Raw genomic sequence first — 18,110 nt, forward strand, 5'->3', positions numbered from 1 at the left:
CTGCCTAGACAAGCTACGTCTAAAAGCATATTAGCTAAGACTTTTCAACTAACGTGTTTTAAAACACTAGAATAAACAAAAAGCAGTGTGCAGTGCAGACAATATGAAAAAAGGGACACTTTCTACCATTTTTTGCCATACAATAGAATCTCTATTGCAGTGAAGAGTTCTGTTATTTAACATCCTTAATGAATTGACAGTTTTGGGAAAGGTAGGTGGGTTGGTTGGTTTTTTTGGTTTGGCAAGGTGGAATTTAGGTTTTTAATATCATGGAGTTTTTTGTTTGTTTTTTTCTGAAAAGTAGATTGTCCAAAAGCTGTTGGATGGGAGAAAAACCAAAAAGGAGGCATGGGTCCAAGAATAGTGAATCTGAGCGAATGTATGGATCCTAAAAGGTGTGTGGTGGTTTAAAAACATTTATAATCTGATCATGCCTGAAATATACCAAGCTTTGAGGGTATGGGGAGCGAGAATGTAAGGTCCAAAGGCTGCCTGGATCTTAAATGTGCTTTGTCAGATAAGAAAATATAGTTGTGACAATGTTAGTGCCCAATCCATCCGTTTTTACCAGGTGCAATGCATACTCCCATGAAAGGTCCCATTGACAGCGGAACTTCACAGAGTAGAAAGCACCATGCTTAGTAATAGGTGCTTCCAGGATGGGGCACTAATTTGGAAATCTAGATTAATTGCTTTTTAAAGTTAAGTTGAATGCAAGCTGTATATCTGTGTAACTGTGTTTCTGTGCATAGACCTATGTTTGTATTGTTGAATTCTGTGATTTTACTTATTGTCCTTCCTTTTTAGTTTTAACTTTTATCAGTGCAGACTCACAATTTACTTAATGGCTGGCAAGGCATAAGAACAGGTTGATTGCTGTTAAGCATTTGGCCTTGGTAACTTCCATCATTGTGCCCTTTAGGTTTTGATTGTTCAGGCTGCAGAATCCTCCTGTGAGAAAGTACATGCCCTCAACTCCTGGTGAAGTCAGTGGAAGTTGAGGGTATTTAGCACGTTGCAGTATTGAACAGTTTTAATTTTATGGATAGTTTTCCACTCCCTCTACCTCTGAGGTGTACAAGTGAATGATGGAAGAGGTAGAAAAGATGCACATAGCCCTTCCTGAGGAGAAGCTGGAAGAGGCAAAAAAAAAATGAGTGTATGATGCATAGCTGTACACAATGACTGGATGTAATATAGTGGAGCCCTCTGCAAAGAAGAGGTGATAAAAAACAAATTAAGACTTACGTGAGACTGAAAGAGGGGACAATGCTGAGTGTAAGGAGGGCTGGTTCTGGCAGAAAGAAGGCTCCTGTATATGTTATGTATCATTCATCTCCCTTATGGATAAGCTGCTGTAATCTGCTCTGCTCAGAACTTTAAAAGCCTGATACATTGCCCAGCCAGCAAATCCAACATAGGCTGCAAATGAAATTGGTTAACTGCTTTGGTATCCTTTAAAGCGTCCACACAGCAATAAATACTGCACTCTGGAGGAAAGGCATGTGTAATAATTCTTGTGCAGTGTGACGGTGACTGGCTGAGTGGCACTAGAGAAAGAATTGAACAAAGTAGAAGGCTAGGAGATGGGACAAATTACCTGTGGCATTTGGATGGAATCTGAGGTGAAAGGTCACTTCTCATTTTCAGACTTGGGTAGGCTGTTCACTTTGGAATATAAAATGTGGATCAGCATCTTATTCAGCAGACTTTACAGGCCTGATCCAATTCCATTAACTTCCATGGACTTTGGACTTAATCCAAAGTAATTAAATCATTTTTCTCCACGTTCCCCTGCAGCATGGGACGTGGATTGCCTGCTAGAATCATCTGGGGATATCTCACCTCATCACTTCCCTGAGAGGCATTGAGCATTGGTGGCATCGTGATCTCTCCTGTTTTCTGCCTGTGGCACCTGAGAATTGAAATGCTTCACTCCAACTAGTGTCACTGGGCTTAATATAGGAGTACTTGGATGAAATATATAATGATCTGTGCTATTGAGGAGGTCAGACTGGATGATCTAATGCCCTTTCTGCACTTAAACTCTATGAAACTAAATGTCATTTTCATGGACTGCCTATTTTGGTTTATTACTTATGGGCCTCTGGAGTATACGATTTTTCCTAGCATGAAGTATATGTTTATTGGCAATCTTGTCAAATACCTAGGGAGTGAGTTTTTAAAAATACGACAATTACTGATTGTCTTCTTGTTCTTGTTTCAGCATCTTTCTAATTCATTTGTAAGAACCACAGTAAACATTTTTATAAAAGTTTATTGCGTTACTGTGTTTGGTGTATTGATTGTTGTATGAGATCACAGTAGGATAGAATGTCAAAATTTGTGTAGGTAAACAATGCTGCTGGCACAACACTTCATCTTTACCTTCTTTTTTTATTACTATGTATCTGATTAGCAAAATGTTTAGTAGAATTTATGCATAGTATCTTTAAGAATTCCCAAAGTATATGAGAGTAAATTGCATGGACTGATTAATGTCAAATCCGTTGACAAGATTCTTTATGTGTAGCATGGATTGTTATGCAGAAGCAGACTCTGTGATTTTTACTTTTCTTTTTAAGTATTCTTAGAGATGCTCATACTGTATACTGCTTTAGCTATTTCGTTAGCTAGTGCAATGTTTCCCAACTTTGGGTGTGCTCCTCTAAAGATCATTTAGATACAGATATGCAAAATAAATTGATTTCTCTGTTGTATATCTGCATTTAGCTCTGTAGTATCTAGGCACAGGTGGCTGTGAGAGGAAGAGCTCGCATGTAGCCTGCTAGCCCAAGCTTTTCCATTTTGCATCCGTGCTGCTTGGGTCAGTCATGTGAGAGCATGCACCCTTCACTAGAGAACCTTCAAAGATGCTTATCTTCTTTTTGCCTGTAGAGAGGGATGATCCATTGGTTAGGATGCTAGCCTAACACCCAAGAGACACAGGTTCAATTCCCTGTTCCGCGACAGACTTACTGTGTAACCGTTGTGACTTATTCCCTGTGTGCCTCAGTTCCCCATCTGTAAAATGGGGATAATAATAGTTTCCTACCTAAACAATAAATACAATAAGGATTATGACTGAATATAGTCTAAGTACATTCAGGATTGTGATGTAATCAGATACTTCATTGATGGGAGACATGTAAAAACCTCAGACAGACAGACAGAATGTAGTCTTGTGGTCTGCTGGGCAGGAGAGAAGGAGACTAAGAAACAAAGTCAGTGAAAAATAAATTTAAAAATATATAGAAAAAAGACAGGGTTTAAAAAGAGAAGAAAAACTGAACTGAGATCAAGTGGACAGAAAGAGAGAGAGATAATAGCTACTGGTGGGGTATATCATGAAGGGATATGGGGCAATGAGTAGGGGGAGCTCCAGCCCTCTCCCCCCACCCCAAATAAATAAATAAATAAAAATTGAGAACCAGTGCTTAGTTAGAACAAAAGGCCAGTGCTGCATTAGAGAGTATTCAGGAATGATGATGTTGTTTGTTTTTATTTCTCTATATAGGTTAGCTGAGTCATCTGTGGATCTTAATCTTAAATTGATGTGCTGGCGGTTGGTGCCTACGCTTGACCTGGAGAAGGTTGTGTCTTCTAAGTGTCTGCTGCTAGGAGCTGGTACGCTGGGTTGTTGTGTAGCCAGAACCTTAATGGTAAGTATCAGAGTTACTCCTGAAGGTAACCTGCTGTCTCTCATAAAGGTTGCTTTTTTCATCCTTGTGCTAAAGAATGGAAGAATACAATGAAATCAACATATGTATGTGATATGTGTGTATCACAGAAATATTTCAGTTTTATGTGTTTTTTTTAATTAAAAACTGCCCATATATATACAAAGGGCCAATTTGTCCTGAATAAAATAACAAATGGGTTCACAAAATCAAATTCAAACCAAAATATTTGAAATAAATAATTGTGCCAGTGAGAGACAGTTCCGTGTGATCAAAAGGAAATTTACTATAGTTAGCTTCTAAAACTGTAGTAACTTAATCTGCAGTTAAACGTAGAATTTGAATTGTGAACAAAAGTCCACGTATGCTTTTAATGCTGTAGACTCAAAGGGGTTTCTGTTACATCCTTTGAACCAAAGTCTTACAGTGTTAAATTAGTCATTACCAATTACTTGGATTTTTTTTGTTTGTTTAGGGATGGGGAGTCAGACAGATCACATTTGTGGACAATGCAAAAATCTCCTATTCCAACCCTGTACGGCAGCCTTTATATGAGTTTGAAGATTGTCTCGGTGGTGGGAAGCCCAAGGCACTTGCGGCAGCAGACAGACTGCAAAAAATATTTCCAGGAGTGGTAAGAAAGATATTTTGGTGGTTACATCTCAACATATTGAGAAGACAGCTGGCCTTAAATAGCTCCATAGTATACCCTTGCTCCGCTCATGTTAATGCTTAAAAAGAAAAGGGGAGCAGGAAACTGAAATGCAGATTTGGAATTGTTTCCTTCTAAATCCTAAAGAGTTTTCTTCTAGGCTGGTTTTCGCCCTAACTCTTTCCTTTTTTTTTAAAATAGTAAGTAGCCTGATTGTCATTGAGTAGTCTGAAATACATAGTTTTCTATTAGATCAAGTGATGAACTGCTGTTGTTTTCCGATGTTTGGGAAAGGTTCAGAAAATGATTTGATGTAACAATAGGGAATAGAGTTATAAAGATACAGAAGATGTTGTTTTAAATTTGGAGCAGTTACATTTTCCCCACAAGCTTTACTGGAAATATATTCATAATCCTCATCCATGCAAACACGTATGTAGATAAGTTTATACACCTGACTACCTGCATTGAGTTCAGTGGGGCTATTCATACATGTAGTTAATTATGTGGATAAGTGTTAGCAGGGTCAGTTTTTGCCCATATGAATACATGAGCCTTGAGACATGGCAGCAAATGCTGAAGGTGTCCAAAAGAAATTAGAAAGTGTGTTTACAGTGATCAAAGTATTAGAAATAATGATTTGGCAAAATATTTCACTAAAGCTTGGTTAATTTAGCAACATCATTTGAGCTTAAATTTTGTATCTCGGCCAATGTATCTAAGCTAGATGGAACACCATTGGACCAATGGATTTGGATCTTTTTGTTTCTTGAGAGCAGCATTATTATTAGACATTGGAATTACAGGGTTGGAGTTCACAATAGTCAGTAAAAACAGCTTCTTCTGAAAGCTGCTTCAGAATGGAGGATTATGTGATTTTGAATAAATATGGGCATCTTTCCTAACATTTGTAAAAGAATCATGACATTCATACAGCAAATGCTGTTAAAAAGGAAGTGTTGGGGGTTGTCAGAGTGCATATAATCTGGGAAGGATTGTGGGGGAAGAAGTGAAATGTAAAGTAGTAACGTAACACAATTCTACTATGTGAGGTGAGAGGTTAAGGCAGGAGGGGATCTTGTATTTTATACTAAATATGTATTTTTGTGCCTTCTTCCTCTCTGTGGAGCATACATACAAGACTGTTCACAGGATTTATTACCTATCTTATTAAAATGTTTATATATATTTTTGCAGGTATTATATCCTCTAAATAATAAAGCTTTTTTTAAAGTGTGAAATAGTATTATCCTGATTCCAGGTGCGAGAACAAACTTCTGTATATTTTTAATGTCCCTGTTGTCCACATTTTGCTTCTATATTATTTTTTAAGATTGATATTGAACAATTAGAAGTAGAATCTGGCCAATAATAGGGATTACTGAAGTATTCAGTTTGTGTGATCCATGTAATTTAAAACATTGTTCTCAAAAGCAACATACTCCTTCTCTTCTCTTCTCGTAAATAATCTGTAATGCTCCATTTATACTTCAGATGTCTGTATTTCTTCTTGGTTTGGCTACTGCAAGTGATTACTTTTTTCTGAATCCCATAACCATGGGGACTTTCCAAATATTTTTCTCATCTTTAACTGTGTCCTTAATATCTTCAAATTATGTCAGTACTCATTATTACTTTAATGAATTCAGCTTCATGTATGCTTGAAACCATTAACTATTCTGCACACTGTATCCATTGTGGCCTTGTCTAGAGGGCTGGGCCCTGTTCGCTCTGATGTCCCACCTGACTTCCATTATGTTATTAACATGAGGTGAGAAAAGGTGGCCTTATGACACAGATAATTAAGAATATCCTGTTTTTGTAAGGAATGTGACAAGCTGAATTGTGAAAATGTCTGTTAGACTTTGGTACTTTTTCCTCACTACTCTTTGGTTTTAGGCCAGAGACTAAAAAGGCTGGTGGAAATGTGGGGCCTGGCTGCTAAAGAGTGTCCCTTGTTTTAGGTATCAATTTAGTATTTTGAAACTGAACATGTGAACATAAAATACTGAGCAGACAGTCGGTGAAGGGGTGATACTTTTAATAAAATTATTCATGTGTCCCAAGACCTGTGGAGGAGCAGGTTAAGAAATGTGCATACACACAGTGGCTATGCAGATTTCCATAAGAGATCAGCACTTGTGTCTGGGTACAGATTTTCAAAAGAGCTCATCACATGAGATAGCAAATTCTTTTGTAGATCTGGCCATGACTGTGACAGTAGAAGCTGCAGAGCACACCTGTGTGGATATACAAGCAATGTTGAGAGGGGAGTGGGCAATTCTGACACATGACTTATGCTGTCTTGCCTCCTGTTTTCTACAGAATCGTGAAGAAAGGAATTAACTGTGGGAAAATATTGCTGTAAATATATGTTTGAGATAATTAAACTTCACATTTGATTTTATATGATATACAGCCAGTCATGGAATGATTCTTTAATATATAAATATATTCAACTCCTTTTCTAATTATTATTAATTTCTTCTATCCCCCTTCATTATTAATAATAAAAATAAGGATGTTTTAAATATTATTGAGAAGCATAAACTGTGTGACATTGCTCTGTTACAGCTGCTCATACCCTACTCAATTAAGTAGACCTTATAAAGAAGCTTCTTTCTAAAGTTTTGGAAATATGTTTTAATTATTCCAAGAACTGACGTACTCAGCTCTACCAGCATATTTCTTTTCTGCTTCTATTTCTTGATTGATGAATAATTATGGAATTACAAATTCCCTACTGCCATTCCAAGTATTAAATTTGGCAGTAGATATGAGATGAGTTATCTAATTATGAGAAATGAAAGCTGTTTGTATTTTATTTTAACTCTTGGGTTGCCAAAGATGTTTACACACACCCTATTGTTGTTGTTATTATTATTTATTTATTTTGTCATGCAGTACCACCTGAAGCCTCAAGCACCTATAGTTCCATTGTGTCAGGCACTGTACAGCCAAATAGGAAAAGACAGCCTCTGCCACAGAGACCTTATGAGCCAAACCTTACCAGCAACCTTTTTGTGTCCGGCAAAATGGGAAAATACACAAATATTATACTACATGAGTCTGTAATAATTCTACAGCGCTCATATTAGTACTTTTAAAAATAAAATAAAACAAACACTTTGCCAGTGAAAGGAAGCACAAATTTGCTTTTGTTCAGATATCACACTTGAGCAAAACTTGTCTCTTTATACACACAAGGACTTTCGTGAGTAAACATTTCACAGTTGTTTGATTTGTTTGGTTTGTTTGCTGCTTTGATTCTTCCCCCCGCGCTCCCCTTTATTCCAGGCATGCTTGGGGAGGTCTGTTAAATCAGGGCTGCTGTGGCTGGCTCAGTATGCAGATTGTGGTACATAAGATGTATATCTGCCTAAGTGACTAGTAATTTCTGCCAACATATTTTTCATGTTTAAAAAAATAGGAAATTCAGTGTCAAAAACTACATTAACACAAAGTTAAAATTGCTTGGTGGTGAGAGTGAATGGGTTGTAAAAGGAGATGAAGAGCTTGTACATTTTACCAATTGGGATTGGCAGAATAATGATGTGTGTTTTAATGGGGCATATTTGGGCATTGCTGAAAGAGGGAATGGGCAACCTTAACTGTGAATTTCCTGGTTTTCGGAAGTTTGAATTTTGCTCAACGCAGCGTTCTACAAAGGGATGACATACCGCCAAGTAATGTTAACTCTGTGGTAATGTATTTTTTTGCTGTTGAATTAATAGTTTAGTTTAATTGTTGTCTTAAGTCTATATTGTATATAAGTCTCTGTCACAGCTGTATGCTCCATCCAATTATAAAATACACATACAGTGCTAAGGGTGTAAACACTGAGAAATAAAGCGCATCAGAGAGTTGTTACTGAATATGTACAGTGTTGCATATAGTATATATGACATAGTACTGCCTGTTTTTTAATTTCCAAGAGTCAAAATCTGGTCCTAGTGCACAGCCAGATTGACTGAGGTGTGTGCATAGGATCTTACTGTAAAGAATCCCACGTCCACTCTTCCCCCTCAGGTATTCCATGTCAGCTGCTGCTTTCTTAAGGCCCTCAGTAGCCCTCATTGATATTATGCTTTCCTAATTATTCCCCTATAGGGGGAACGGACAAACCTGGCCAGCTTCCACCTTGGCCCCAAACCTAACCTGTACAATTCTGTGGCACACAAGTGGTGCAATACCCCTTGCATAGGTCCTGGGAAGTCCCCCTACCTTACCACGTAGGGGAGCATTATTAGCTCTGCTTCAGTCAAGGAACTTCATATGCACAGAGTATGGGGGAGGAAGAGGTCACATTAATAAAAGATTTAAAAGGACATTGGCCAGATAAAAATCTACTTACTCAACAGCCATTCCTAGTCCAATGTTTGAGTAACACGCCAAGCACATATTCATACCCTAGGGTTTTGATAAGTGTAGGGTGGAGTCTTAGTGTCTAGGTTGGAACACTTGGACTGTGACACTGCTGTTAGCTGGAGACAGTGCTACTTTTACTAGAGTTCTCAGAATAGAACTGCATCTGTTTACTGCAAATTGTCCTGGTGCTTTATCAAAATTCCTGTTCAGGAGCATAAATACTTGTGAATAAATAGATTAGGTATCCAGGATTTTATATCAGTGAGGAAATAGCCAATACTATCTTTGAATATTCAAAAACCTGGACAATAATTTTAGGTGACTCTCTCCTTGTCTCTCTCCCCCAGCCATTGTTTCACTCCTAAGGGGAAGGTGGATCTGGCTTTAAAACTCTCAGCCATTGTTTCAACCTTTGTCTTTTGTACGCCTTAATTTTATATCCTGCCTCATTGAAAAGCAGAGTAGCAATTTCTTACAAACTACAAATAAAACAGAAACCTTTGAAAAAGAGCTTGAGTTTTTTTAAAGAATGTTAGATACTAATTATAGTGATACATTTAACTGTCAAGTAGAGAGAGACACCGGTGGAATAGCAGATTGATGGACTTATGCCCTTTTGACAGATGTATAGTATGCATTGAGTCATTCAAATAATTCATTGACTGCTTTCCGATAGCCATTATGGCTATTATTGGCCTATAGCATATAATTTTTTTGTAATACCCTTCCCTGGACTATCCAAACATGAAATGCATATGTTTTCAGAATTCTGTCTCCAGTAAAAACATATTCAATAGAGAAAAAGTTCAGAGGTTCATTTAACAGACCAGTTAGGTTAATGCAGAAATCCTGCTTTATCTCTTTTTTCGCTTTCCAAAGGGTTTCACCTGTGACACTATCCTGTAGCTTAGATTTTATTTATGGTCCATGTCAGAAGTAAGCATTTATTTTGTTGATGATGGGAGGATATGAATTGTGTGAGGTGGGGAATTAGAAATGCTACTAAAATTACAGTGTTCCTGAAAAATTAATCATAGCCTTCAGAAGAGGTGGTGGCTGTGCCAGAAATTATATTTGGTTAAGATTAGCTTTCTGTTTTTAAGAATATGATAGCTGGAACTAAATATTAGAAAATTGATCAGCTGTGAAGTAGTATTGGAGACTCCAGCATGTATTACTCATTTTTATGATAGTGCACATATGAACAAAAGGATCACGTTTTGTGAATAAAAGGCCAAATAACATGTAATGCAGTACAATATGCTGATGTTTCATTTTCATCCCGTGTTTAATTTGTACAGTTTTGGGTAATTGTTCAGCTTTTAAAACTCTATTTATTGAGGTGTCAATATCAGTGTAGAAAAGTATGTGTGAGACATCTTTAAGACCCTTCATATCTGTCCATCCCAGCCTCCTGCTATTGGAATTGTAGTCCAGCTACTTGTGCTGAGGTCTGAGCACAGCTGCCAAGATTTTAAAATAAATTTTGTGAGGAATAATTACTTTGAAAAGATGAAAGTCTGTGGAGACACTCAACAGGCACATGCTTATGATCACTACCCAGATGCTGGAGAGTTTTTGTGCATTGTGGTGGATTTGAGCATTTTACAGATCTTAACTACTTAATCTACTGAGTTACCTATTATTACACCTATTTTGCAGATGGGAATGTGATGGCAGAAAGGGTCAGTGCCTGATTTCAAGAGAGGCAGAGCACCCAAATCTCCCATTGACTTCAACTTGAGTTATGGCCACTTCTACAAGTTAATTCCTAAGTGCCTTCGTTGACTTCTTGTCAAAGCTGTGATTAGCATGCAGGCATTTCTTATCCTTGTGCTTAGTCCACTACACCATTTTGCTTTCAACTTCATTGAGTTTCCTGAGAGAGACATCTGGCAGGGGTCCCAGTGCTATCATCAGCCCTTCCATGGCTATGGGCATGGCTACACTGGAGAGTTGCAGCACTGGTGATGGGGTTACAGCGCTGCAACTCACTCTGTGTCCACACTTGCAAAGCACGGCCAGCGCTGCAACTCCCTGGTTGCAGCGCTGGCTGTACACCTGGTTTGCTTGGGGTGTAGCGATTCCAGCGCTGGTGATGCAGTGCTGGTCATCAAGTGTAGCCACCAAAAGAGCTGTTGTTAGCCTCCAGGGTATTAGGAGGTATCCCAGAATTCCTGTCCACGACAAACCGGAAGAATGGCTGAACTCCAATCTCCTCGTAGCTACTTAGCTAAAAAACAAACACAGCTGCTCTTTGCTCCAGCGAGCGAGCGGAGGCAGGGGAGTTGCTTTGGAATGTTCACAGCTGTTTGCTTGAGGAGAGAGGGGAGGGGTAGTGTTGAGCAGCTGCTTATATGGTCTAAAGACTATTTAGGAGTGCATAATTTGCATTTAGTGAATAAGAGACAGGTGGGGGAAAGGTCAAAACTTTTAAAATGATTGAAGGTAGGCACTGTGTATCTTCCAGTCCTTAGAACTTGCAAGGCAGGGAGCTGAGAACAGTGTCAGCTCCAAAAATCCACTCTCTCTGTCTCCCGTGCTCCGTGTCACACTCCACCCCACCCCCCTCTTTTGAAAAGCACGTTGCAGCCATTTGAACGCTGGGATAGCTGCCCACAATGCACCACTCCCAACAGCGCTGCAAATGCTGCAAATGTGGCCACACTACAGCGCTGGTAGCTGTCAGTGTGGCCACACTGCAGCGCTTTCCCTACACAGCTGTACGAACACAGCTGTAACTCCCAGCGCTGCACATCTCCAAGTGTAGCCATACCCTGTGTATGGATCTGAGTTCCGTCCAAGTATCAAAGGACTCGAAGCCATGGTTTTCATACCCAAATGGTTTGCATCACTTCACATGTTCACGGAGATCTTCAAGAAGAGAAGAATTAAAAATTCATCACCTTAAAAACTAAGCAAAAAAATGCTTTAAGGTTCTCTTTTACATGGTGAGGTTCCCCTCAATTGGGGAAAGGGAAGGAACCACAGTTACAGACTTTGCCACCTCTGTGTTTTTGGCAGTACCTTTTTCTTAATTTAAAGTGATATGTTTTAAAAGCTAGCATGGGTGTGGAGATAAAATGTATATTGTTATTAATTATGTTTCTTATGGTAGTGCCTGAGGGCCAACCCAAGAGTGGGGTCCCATTGTGCTAGGCAATGTACAAACACCAATAGACAGTCCTTGCCCACAACACACACAAGCAGAATAAACAACGTGATGGGGACAAACGTGTGAATTTTGAGGTGTTTTGAGGGGAAAGAGGCTTTGTCTGTGGGGATCAGCGAAATGGAAAGAAAAGGGGAGTGAACCGAGTTGGGCAGGGAAGGAGAGGGTAGGAAGGGCAGGTGTCATGTGAAGCAGAGGTGAAGAGATGGTGAGGGCAAGGGATAGGGAACAGTCAATCACCACAAGGCAGAGGAAGTCAGAACTTTCTACAGTCATGACTGGAACGTCCAAAGGTGAAAGAAGTTCCTGCCTTAGCTGATTCTGCTCCTGTTGCAGTCTTTGTCTGTCTGTTCTTTACACTTTTTCCCCTAAGTTCACATGATGGGTGAGGAAGAAAGGGTACCTTGTTGGGCAGACTTCAGGTTAGGGGGAGTCTTTCCTGTACATTTTTATATTACTCTATGTGTATTTACTGGAATGTTTCATGAATGTGCTAGAATTCAGAGGCAATGTGTTTGAATTCAGTCGATTCATGTTTGGTTTTAATCATGGCAGCAGCTTGGTGAGACAGGGCAATGAAGGTGGCATTCATTTCTGTAAAATACTGTGTATACAAGTTACATCATAATTTTGTGTGCATGGATGAGACTTTAATATGCTGCTCCACTATTTGTCATCTTATTTTATTCTCATTCTGTATTTTTATATCACTCTTGTTCTTTTATATTTTTTCTCTGCATTTGAAAAATTTTAAATGCTGCCAAATTAACATTTGTTTTTCTGTATAATTAGACTTGAAAGGATTAGATTTTAATCAGTAAATGTCAGTAAACAATTTCGCCATACACACACAAACTGATGAAAAAATATTTCCATTGATGATGATTGAAATTTATAGATAGGCAAAGTAAAAAAAACGCTTGAGAACTTTGTATATTTTGACATGTGATGATGACGATTTGTATTTTAACAGTTATAAACTTCTAACTTTTTGAATCTCAACATATACTGTTAAATAAATCTAACCCATCCCATAATTTCCAGCAACTGTTAAAATGTAAATAGATAAAAATTGAAAAACAATGTATGAAATGTATTGATATTTTCCATAGAAATTATAAAAAAATTTGGAATCTGTCAAGCCTTTATATAAATATATGCTCTGCACCAAACTGAACATTTGGTTACTGCAAATGAAGTGAATAGTGAGGTGCACCATCTACTGGTAAGTGAACTCGACTACATTACCACCATCACTTAAGAGTGCAGTTTTAAAAAAGAACATGTATTTTAATAATCTTTTACACAATCCCCAAATTTCAATAGTTGTTCGTGTACATGTGTGTACTCGCACACTAAACTTTACACAAAATGCGTTTGTGTGTATGTGTGTGTATATATACACACACACACACGTATTTATAATGTATTACCATAGAAATTATAACCTACATTAACTTTGTATTTTGTCATGCCTGCCCTTAATCTCGTGGACTGTGTAATATTTCATTTGAACAGGAAAAATAATAGAGTAAGGTTGACCTTCAGCTAAAAATTCACTTCCCAAATACCACCAACATCATGCTGAAACAAAGCATTCATGTGTAAATTAGTGTCTCATAGAAGCCTTTAATTCTTCAGGATTTCTTAGATGAGTAGGAGACATTTTGTGCAGGTTAATTCACAGATAGATTTATTTTAGAAGAAGACAAGTGCAAAATGTTCTCTTACAGTTATTTCCCATTTTATTTTTAAGATTAGAGTATTAAAATCTATCCAGTAATCATGGAAATCATCCATCCATAAAGGTTCTGATTTGCATTATCCTTACGAGTGCACATACATTTGAGGCTTGTGATACATTTGATCATTTATCTGTATTATGGGGAAAAATATAAAAATGACAGTGATATTAATAGGTTTAAGAAGGACTGTTTGGTGCAGTTTGAATAGCCATTCTTTTCAAAGACTTAGAAGATGAATAGCCAGTGTGCTTGAAATTCCATTATACCATGAAAGCAAGTGATTTTTTTTTGCCTATGTCAATGAAAAAAAATTTTAGGCTCTGATTAGGGGAAAAGGTTAGAAATTTCCTTGGATCCTGCTTTCATACATGGCCAAACTATTTGGAACTAATAGAGCTAAGTCAGAGGATTCAGTGTTGGTTAGAATTACAAGTGTCTCCTGGAATGGAAACTTCTTTCAAACTCGTCTCTTCACCATTCTTCTCCAACACTTGTACACCCAGCTCTATAGGGAGGAAAAATTAATCTTCCTCAGTCATGTATCGTTTTGTAATGAAAACTTAGGTAATATCTGGATCAACCCTCCCTGAAGCTGCTGTTCCGCAGCAAGGGCCTTCACATAGAATTCCTCTTAACAATGTGCTTTCATTTTTTATGGATATTTTGTTGTATATTGTTGAATTGTGCACTAGTCTATACTAAAGCTTCCTGTAATTTTTCCTCCCCCCGCCCCATACACACGTGCTTGTTTGCTGCATCCAGCTCTTACGTCTTTTAAACTGTAAACTCTGTAAGACAGGGACTGTCATTTACTATATGTTTATACACTGACTGGCACGCTAGGACCCTAACCTGGTTGACTCCTCTAAGGCTGTGTCTGCACTATGAGCTAAGGATGCGATTTCCCTGCTTGTGTTCTCATCAGGCTACCACAAGGATAAATAGCAGGGTAGCCACGGTAGTCCAGGTAGTAGAAAGTTCAAACCTGCCTGAAACCAGTGAACTATCCATGCTATTGCGGCTGCATTGCTATTTATACTGTCATTAGCTTGAAGAGTACTAGTGCAAATATCTGTACAGGAGAAGGGGAATCACATTATTAGCTCATAGAGTAGATATAGCCTAAGTTCTGTGGTAATATATATGGAAGGTCTTTTTCTATCCGATAGCAGATGTTTTATACCTTTTATAAATGTACTTACCAGATGAGCAACATGGTTCAAATGACCCATCCTCCATGTTTGTTCTTTTTTGATTCTCTAATGCATGTTCAGTTGAGTTCACCTTTTTCAAATATGGACATGAAGGAGCCATGTTGTAAGGTCCTGCTGCAGGATCAGGCTGCTTTCAGCAGCTCTGAAATAGAAGCCTGAAAAGCATCTGATGATAGGTGCCATTTAAAATATACAAGTATCACTGAAGACTGAGGAATTTTATATTTTATAGAATTTGAAACAACAGCGGTACAGAGTATGATGCTTCCCATCTGTCTAACGGCATTTGGGTAAAGATTCAATCTCAGATAAGACTTAATAGAGGTCTTATTATTCACTTTGTGTCAAGTAACTGAAGCCTATCAAAGCAAAAGCTATATGTGAAGAAAATTAATTGCTCTAGAAGTGAAATTTGGGGGTTGTTTTAAAGATACTTGTAAGGCATAAATAAATTGGTGCAGTCTTTTTAATCCTTACGTTTAAGAAATGATGAGACAAGACAGTCCCTGCAAAAACTTTGTACAAAAGTCAGTAGTATGGAATTTGATCTTCCAAGAGATACTGAGTTTAAGAATGGTTTTTATGAGGTGCAGCAGTTTCTAATGAATTTGCTGAAGGTTTAAGGCACTTTTTTCTGGCACCAACAGAAATATTTAAATCAATAATTTACAGAAAGATGATGTGGGATTTCAGAAGAATTTTTAGAGGCAGGATTCTGCAACTAATATTGTGCAGAATGAGTTCCGATTTGGGCCTGAAATAGTACAGTGGAGTTGTTATAATAAAAGAAGAAAGTTTAATTTGTGAAGAATAATCAGTACACAGTCTTTTTTTGAAAAAATGATCAAAATACTAATCACTGTGTTCAGCACGGTTCAAAAACTAATATAGACTGTCCCTGCTTTGATAGATTTATAATCTGAGAGTCCTATTTTGCAAATACATAGGCATATGCCTAACTTCATTCATTCTGTTGACATATTGTGGGACTACTCAGGTACGTGGTTGTAGGATCAGGGCCTTAAAGACATCAGGGCCATAACATATAGCTGAAATGTTGCATTGAGGCTTGTCCAAAATAGAGTTGCATATAGTCCAAACAACCCTTCCATAGTGGGATACCCAAACATTTTTTCTTAGTATCTCTGTCCCTGTAAAAACATGGCCACTCCAAAAGTGATTATTCTGTCTTGTAATTCTTGATTGTCCAGACTAGTAAAATGGAATGTGATCTTTTGAAAATTTGGTTCAAAAAAGTTGCTGAACAGTGCTAAGTTAGCGGGCTAGATCCTTATAGTTGCACAATAAATAGAGCTATCCTGATTTGTAACAGCTGTTCTCTTCTATATAGGTTTTAGGGCTGTCAAGCGATTAAAAAAAAATTTGTGATTAATTGCATGAGAAAAAAACAATAGAATATAATTTATTTTAAATGTTTTGGATGTTTACTACATTTTCAAATATATTTTCAATTACAATACAGAATACAAAGTGTACAGTGCTCACTTATATTTATTTTTTATTACAAATGTTTGCACTGTAAAAAAACAAAAAAAAATTTTCAATTCACCTCATACAAGTACTGTAGCGCAATCTCTTTATCATGAAAGTTGAACTTACAAATGTAGAATTATGTAAAAAAAAACTGCATTCAAAAATAAAACATTGTAAAACTTTAGCACCTACAAGTCCACTCAGTACTTCATGATCAGCCAATCACTCAGACAAACAAAGTTGATTACAATTTGCAGGAGATAATGCAGCCTGCTGCTTGTTTACAATGTCACCTGAAAGTGAGAACAGGCGATCGCATGGCACTGTTGTTGCTGGCGTTGCAAGGTATTCACGTGCCAGATGGTCTAAAGGTTCATATGTCCCTTCATGCTTCAACCACCATTCCAGAGGATGTGCTTCCATTAATTTTTTTAAATTGTGATTAATTTTTTTGAGTTAATTGTATGAGTTAACTGTGATTAGTTGACAGCCCTAATAGGTTTTTATAGTGCTTTCATCACCATAGCATGTGAACCCCTTTAAATAGTGCATTAAGCATTGTGACTACATATCTCTCGCATGGTGTTTTTTCCTTTTGTCCTCTCCTTAGGGAAGAAGCATGTGTAGCAGTGTGTGTTGTTTTGGCAGGATATTAGGTTTGTGGGTTGTTTTTTTTTAAGTATACATGTTACTGTGTATTTATGTTATAAAAGACAAGGTCAAAGAAATGCGGGTCAAAGAAAAACTGAAAATCTAACTCAACATGGTTACCATGTATGTGAATAATCTTAAAAGATTACAACAGTGGGACAAATTTAGTTCTGGTATAACTCCACTGAAATCATTGGCGGTATATTGGAGATTAATGGATACCAGTGCTTTCCATAATCCTTGTCTAATTTTTGAGTTTTTATTCTTAAAAATGTTATTATTCTAAGACTGTACTCAGCCAAGCAGAAAATCTTCCTAGTGCATTGTATTCAAGTGATGAAATGCTGGAGGTGCTGCACTGAAGCTATGTTTACTTATGTATAGTTGCAAATGAATTAAAATCAGTTATTTTGGTGACAGTCTTCAGCAGTCTTCTGTTTCTTGTAGTACTCTATTTCATTCTAGCTGTCTTTTCCTTACATCAGAAAAATGTGGACTTTATCAAAGGTTGACAGCTAATAAGGACTACAGTAGTACCCAATTAACTCTTGTCTTGATCTTGACTATGCCTACAATAATTTAATGGCTGCGGGCATGAATAATTTGGCTGTTCTGTGAATAATATCCTTCAGGTCTGTTTAATACGTTGTTTTGATGTGTCCATTTCCTATGTGTTTTCCCCTAGAATGCAGAAGGATTTAACATGAGCATCCCCATGCCAGGTCACCCTGTGAATTTTTCTGAAGTCACAATGGAACAGGCTCAAAAGGATGTGGCACAGCTTGAACGACTCGTTGATGCTCATGATATTATTTTCCTGTTAATGGACACTAGGGAAAGTCGATGGCTTCCTGCTGTCATTGCAGCCAGCAAGAGGAAGGTACAGTAGATATGCCTTGTTAATATTTCTGTAGTCATACTGCAGCTCTCACTTAATGACTTGCCATGTATGGTCAAAAGTACTTGACAGGAACCAGCAATTGTTGACCAGTCAGCCGGAATTACATCATGCTATTGCATGGATTGCCAACACTTCATTAATAAAACAAACAAACAAAAAAAACCCCAACCAACAACTTCTCTGTGAACTCACCCAGCAATATACAATATCTGGGTTGATCATATCTACCTAAG

The 18,110-nt window shown here is 37.7% G+C and overlaps 1 protein-coding gene across 14 annotated transcripts in view; it reads left to right on the plus strand.

Moving 5' to 3' along the window:
* Positions 1–18,110, plus strand: part of ATG7 (autophagy related 7) — a 252,711-nt gene that overhangs the window by 25,703 nt on the left and 208,898 nt on the right. For 13 of the 14 annotated variants that reach the window (XR_004001157.1, XR_004001158.1, XR_004001159.1 and 10 more), the window contains 4 exons: positions 302–395; positions 3,518–3,662; positions 4,156–4,314; positions 17,662–17,856. Coding sequence is in view for 11 of the 14 variants with exons in the window: in XM_030568359.1 (XP_030424219.1) it covers positions 302–395; positions 3,518–3,662; positions 4,156–4,314; positions 17,662–17,856 (593 nt within the window). In the remaining 3 variants the exon portion in view is untranslated. The remainder of the gene's footprint in view (positions 1–301; positions 396–3,517; positions 3,663–4,155; positions 4,315–17,661; positions 17,857–18,110) is intronic. The other variant, XM_030568362.1, reaches the window with a different exon arrangement.

The sequence above is a fragment of the Gopherus evgoodei genome, chromosome 7 (genome assembly GCF_007399415.2).
Source record: "Gopherus evgoodei ecotype Sinaloan lineage chromosome 7, rGopEvg1_v1.p, whole genome shotgun sequence".
Taxonomy (NCBI): domain Eukaryota; kingdom Metazoa; phylum Chordata; order Testudines; family Testudinidae; genus Gopherus; species Gopherus evgoodei.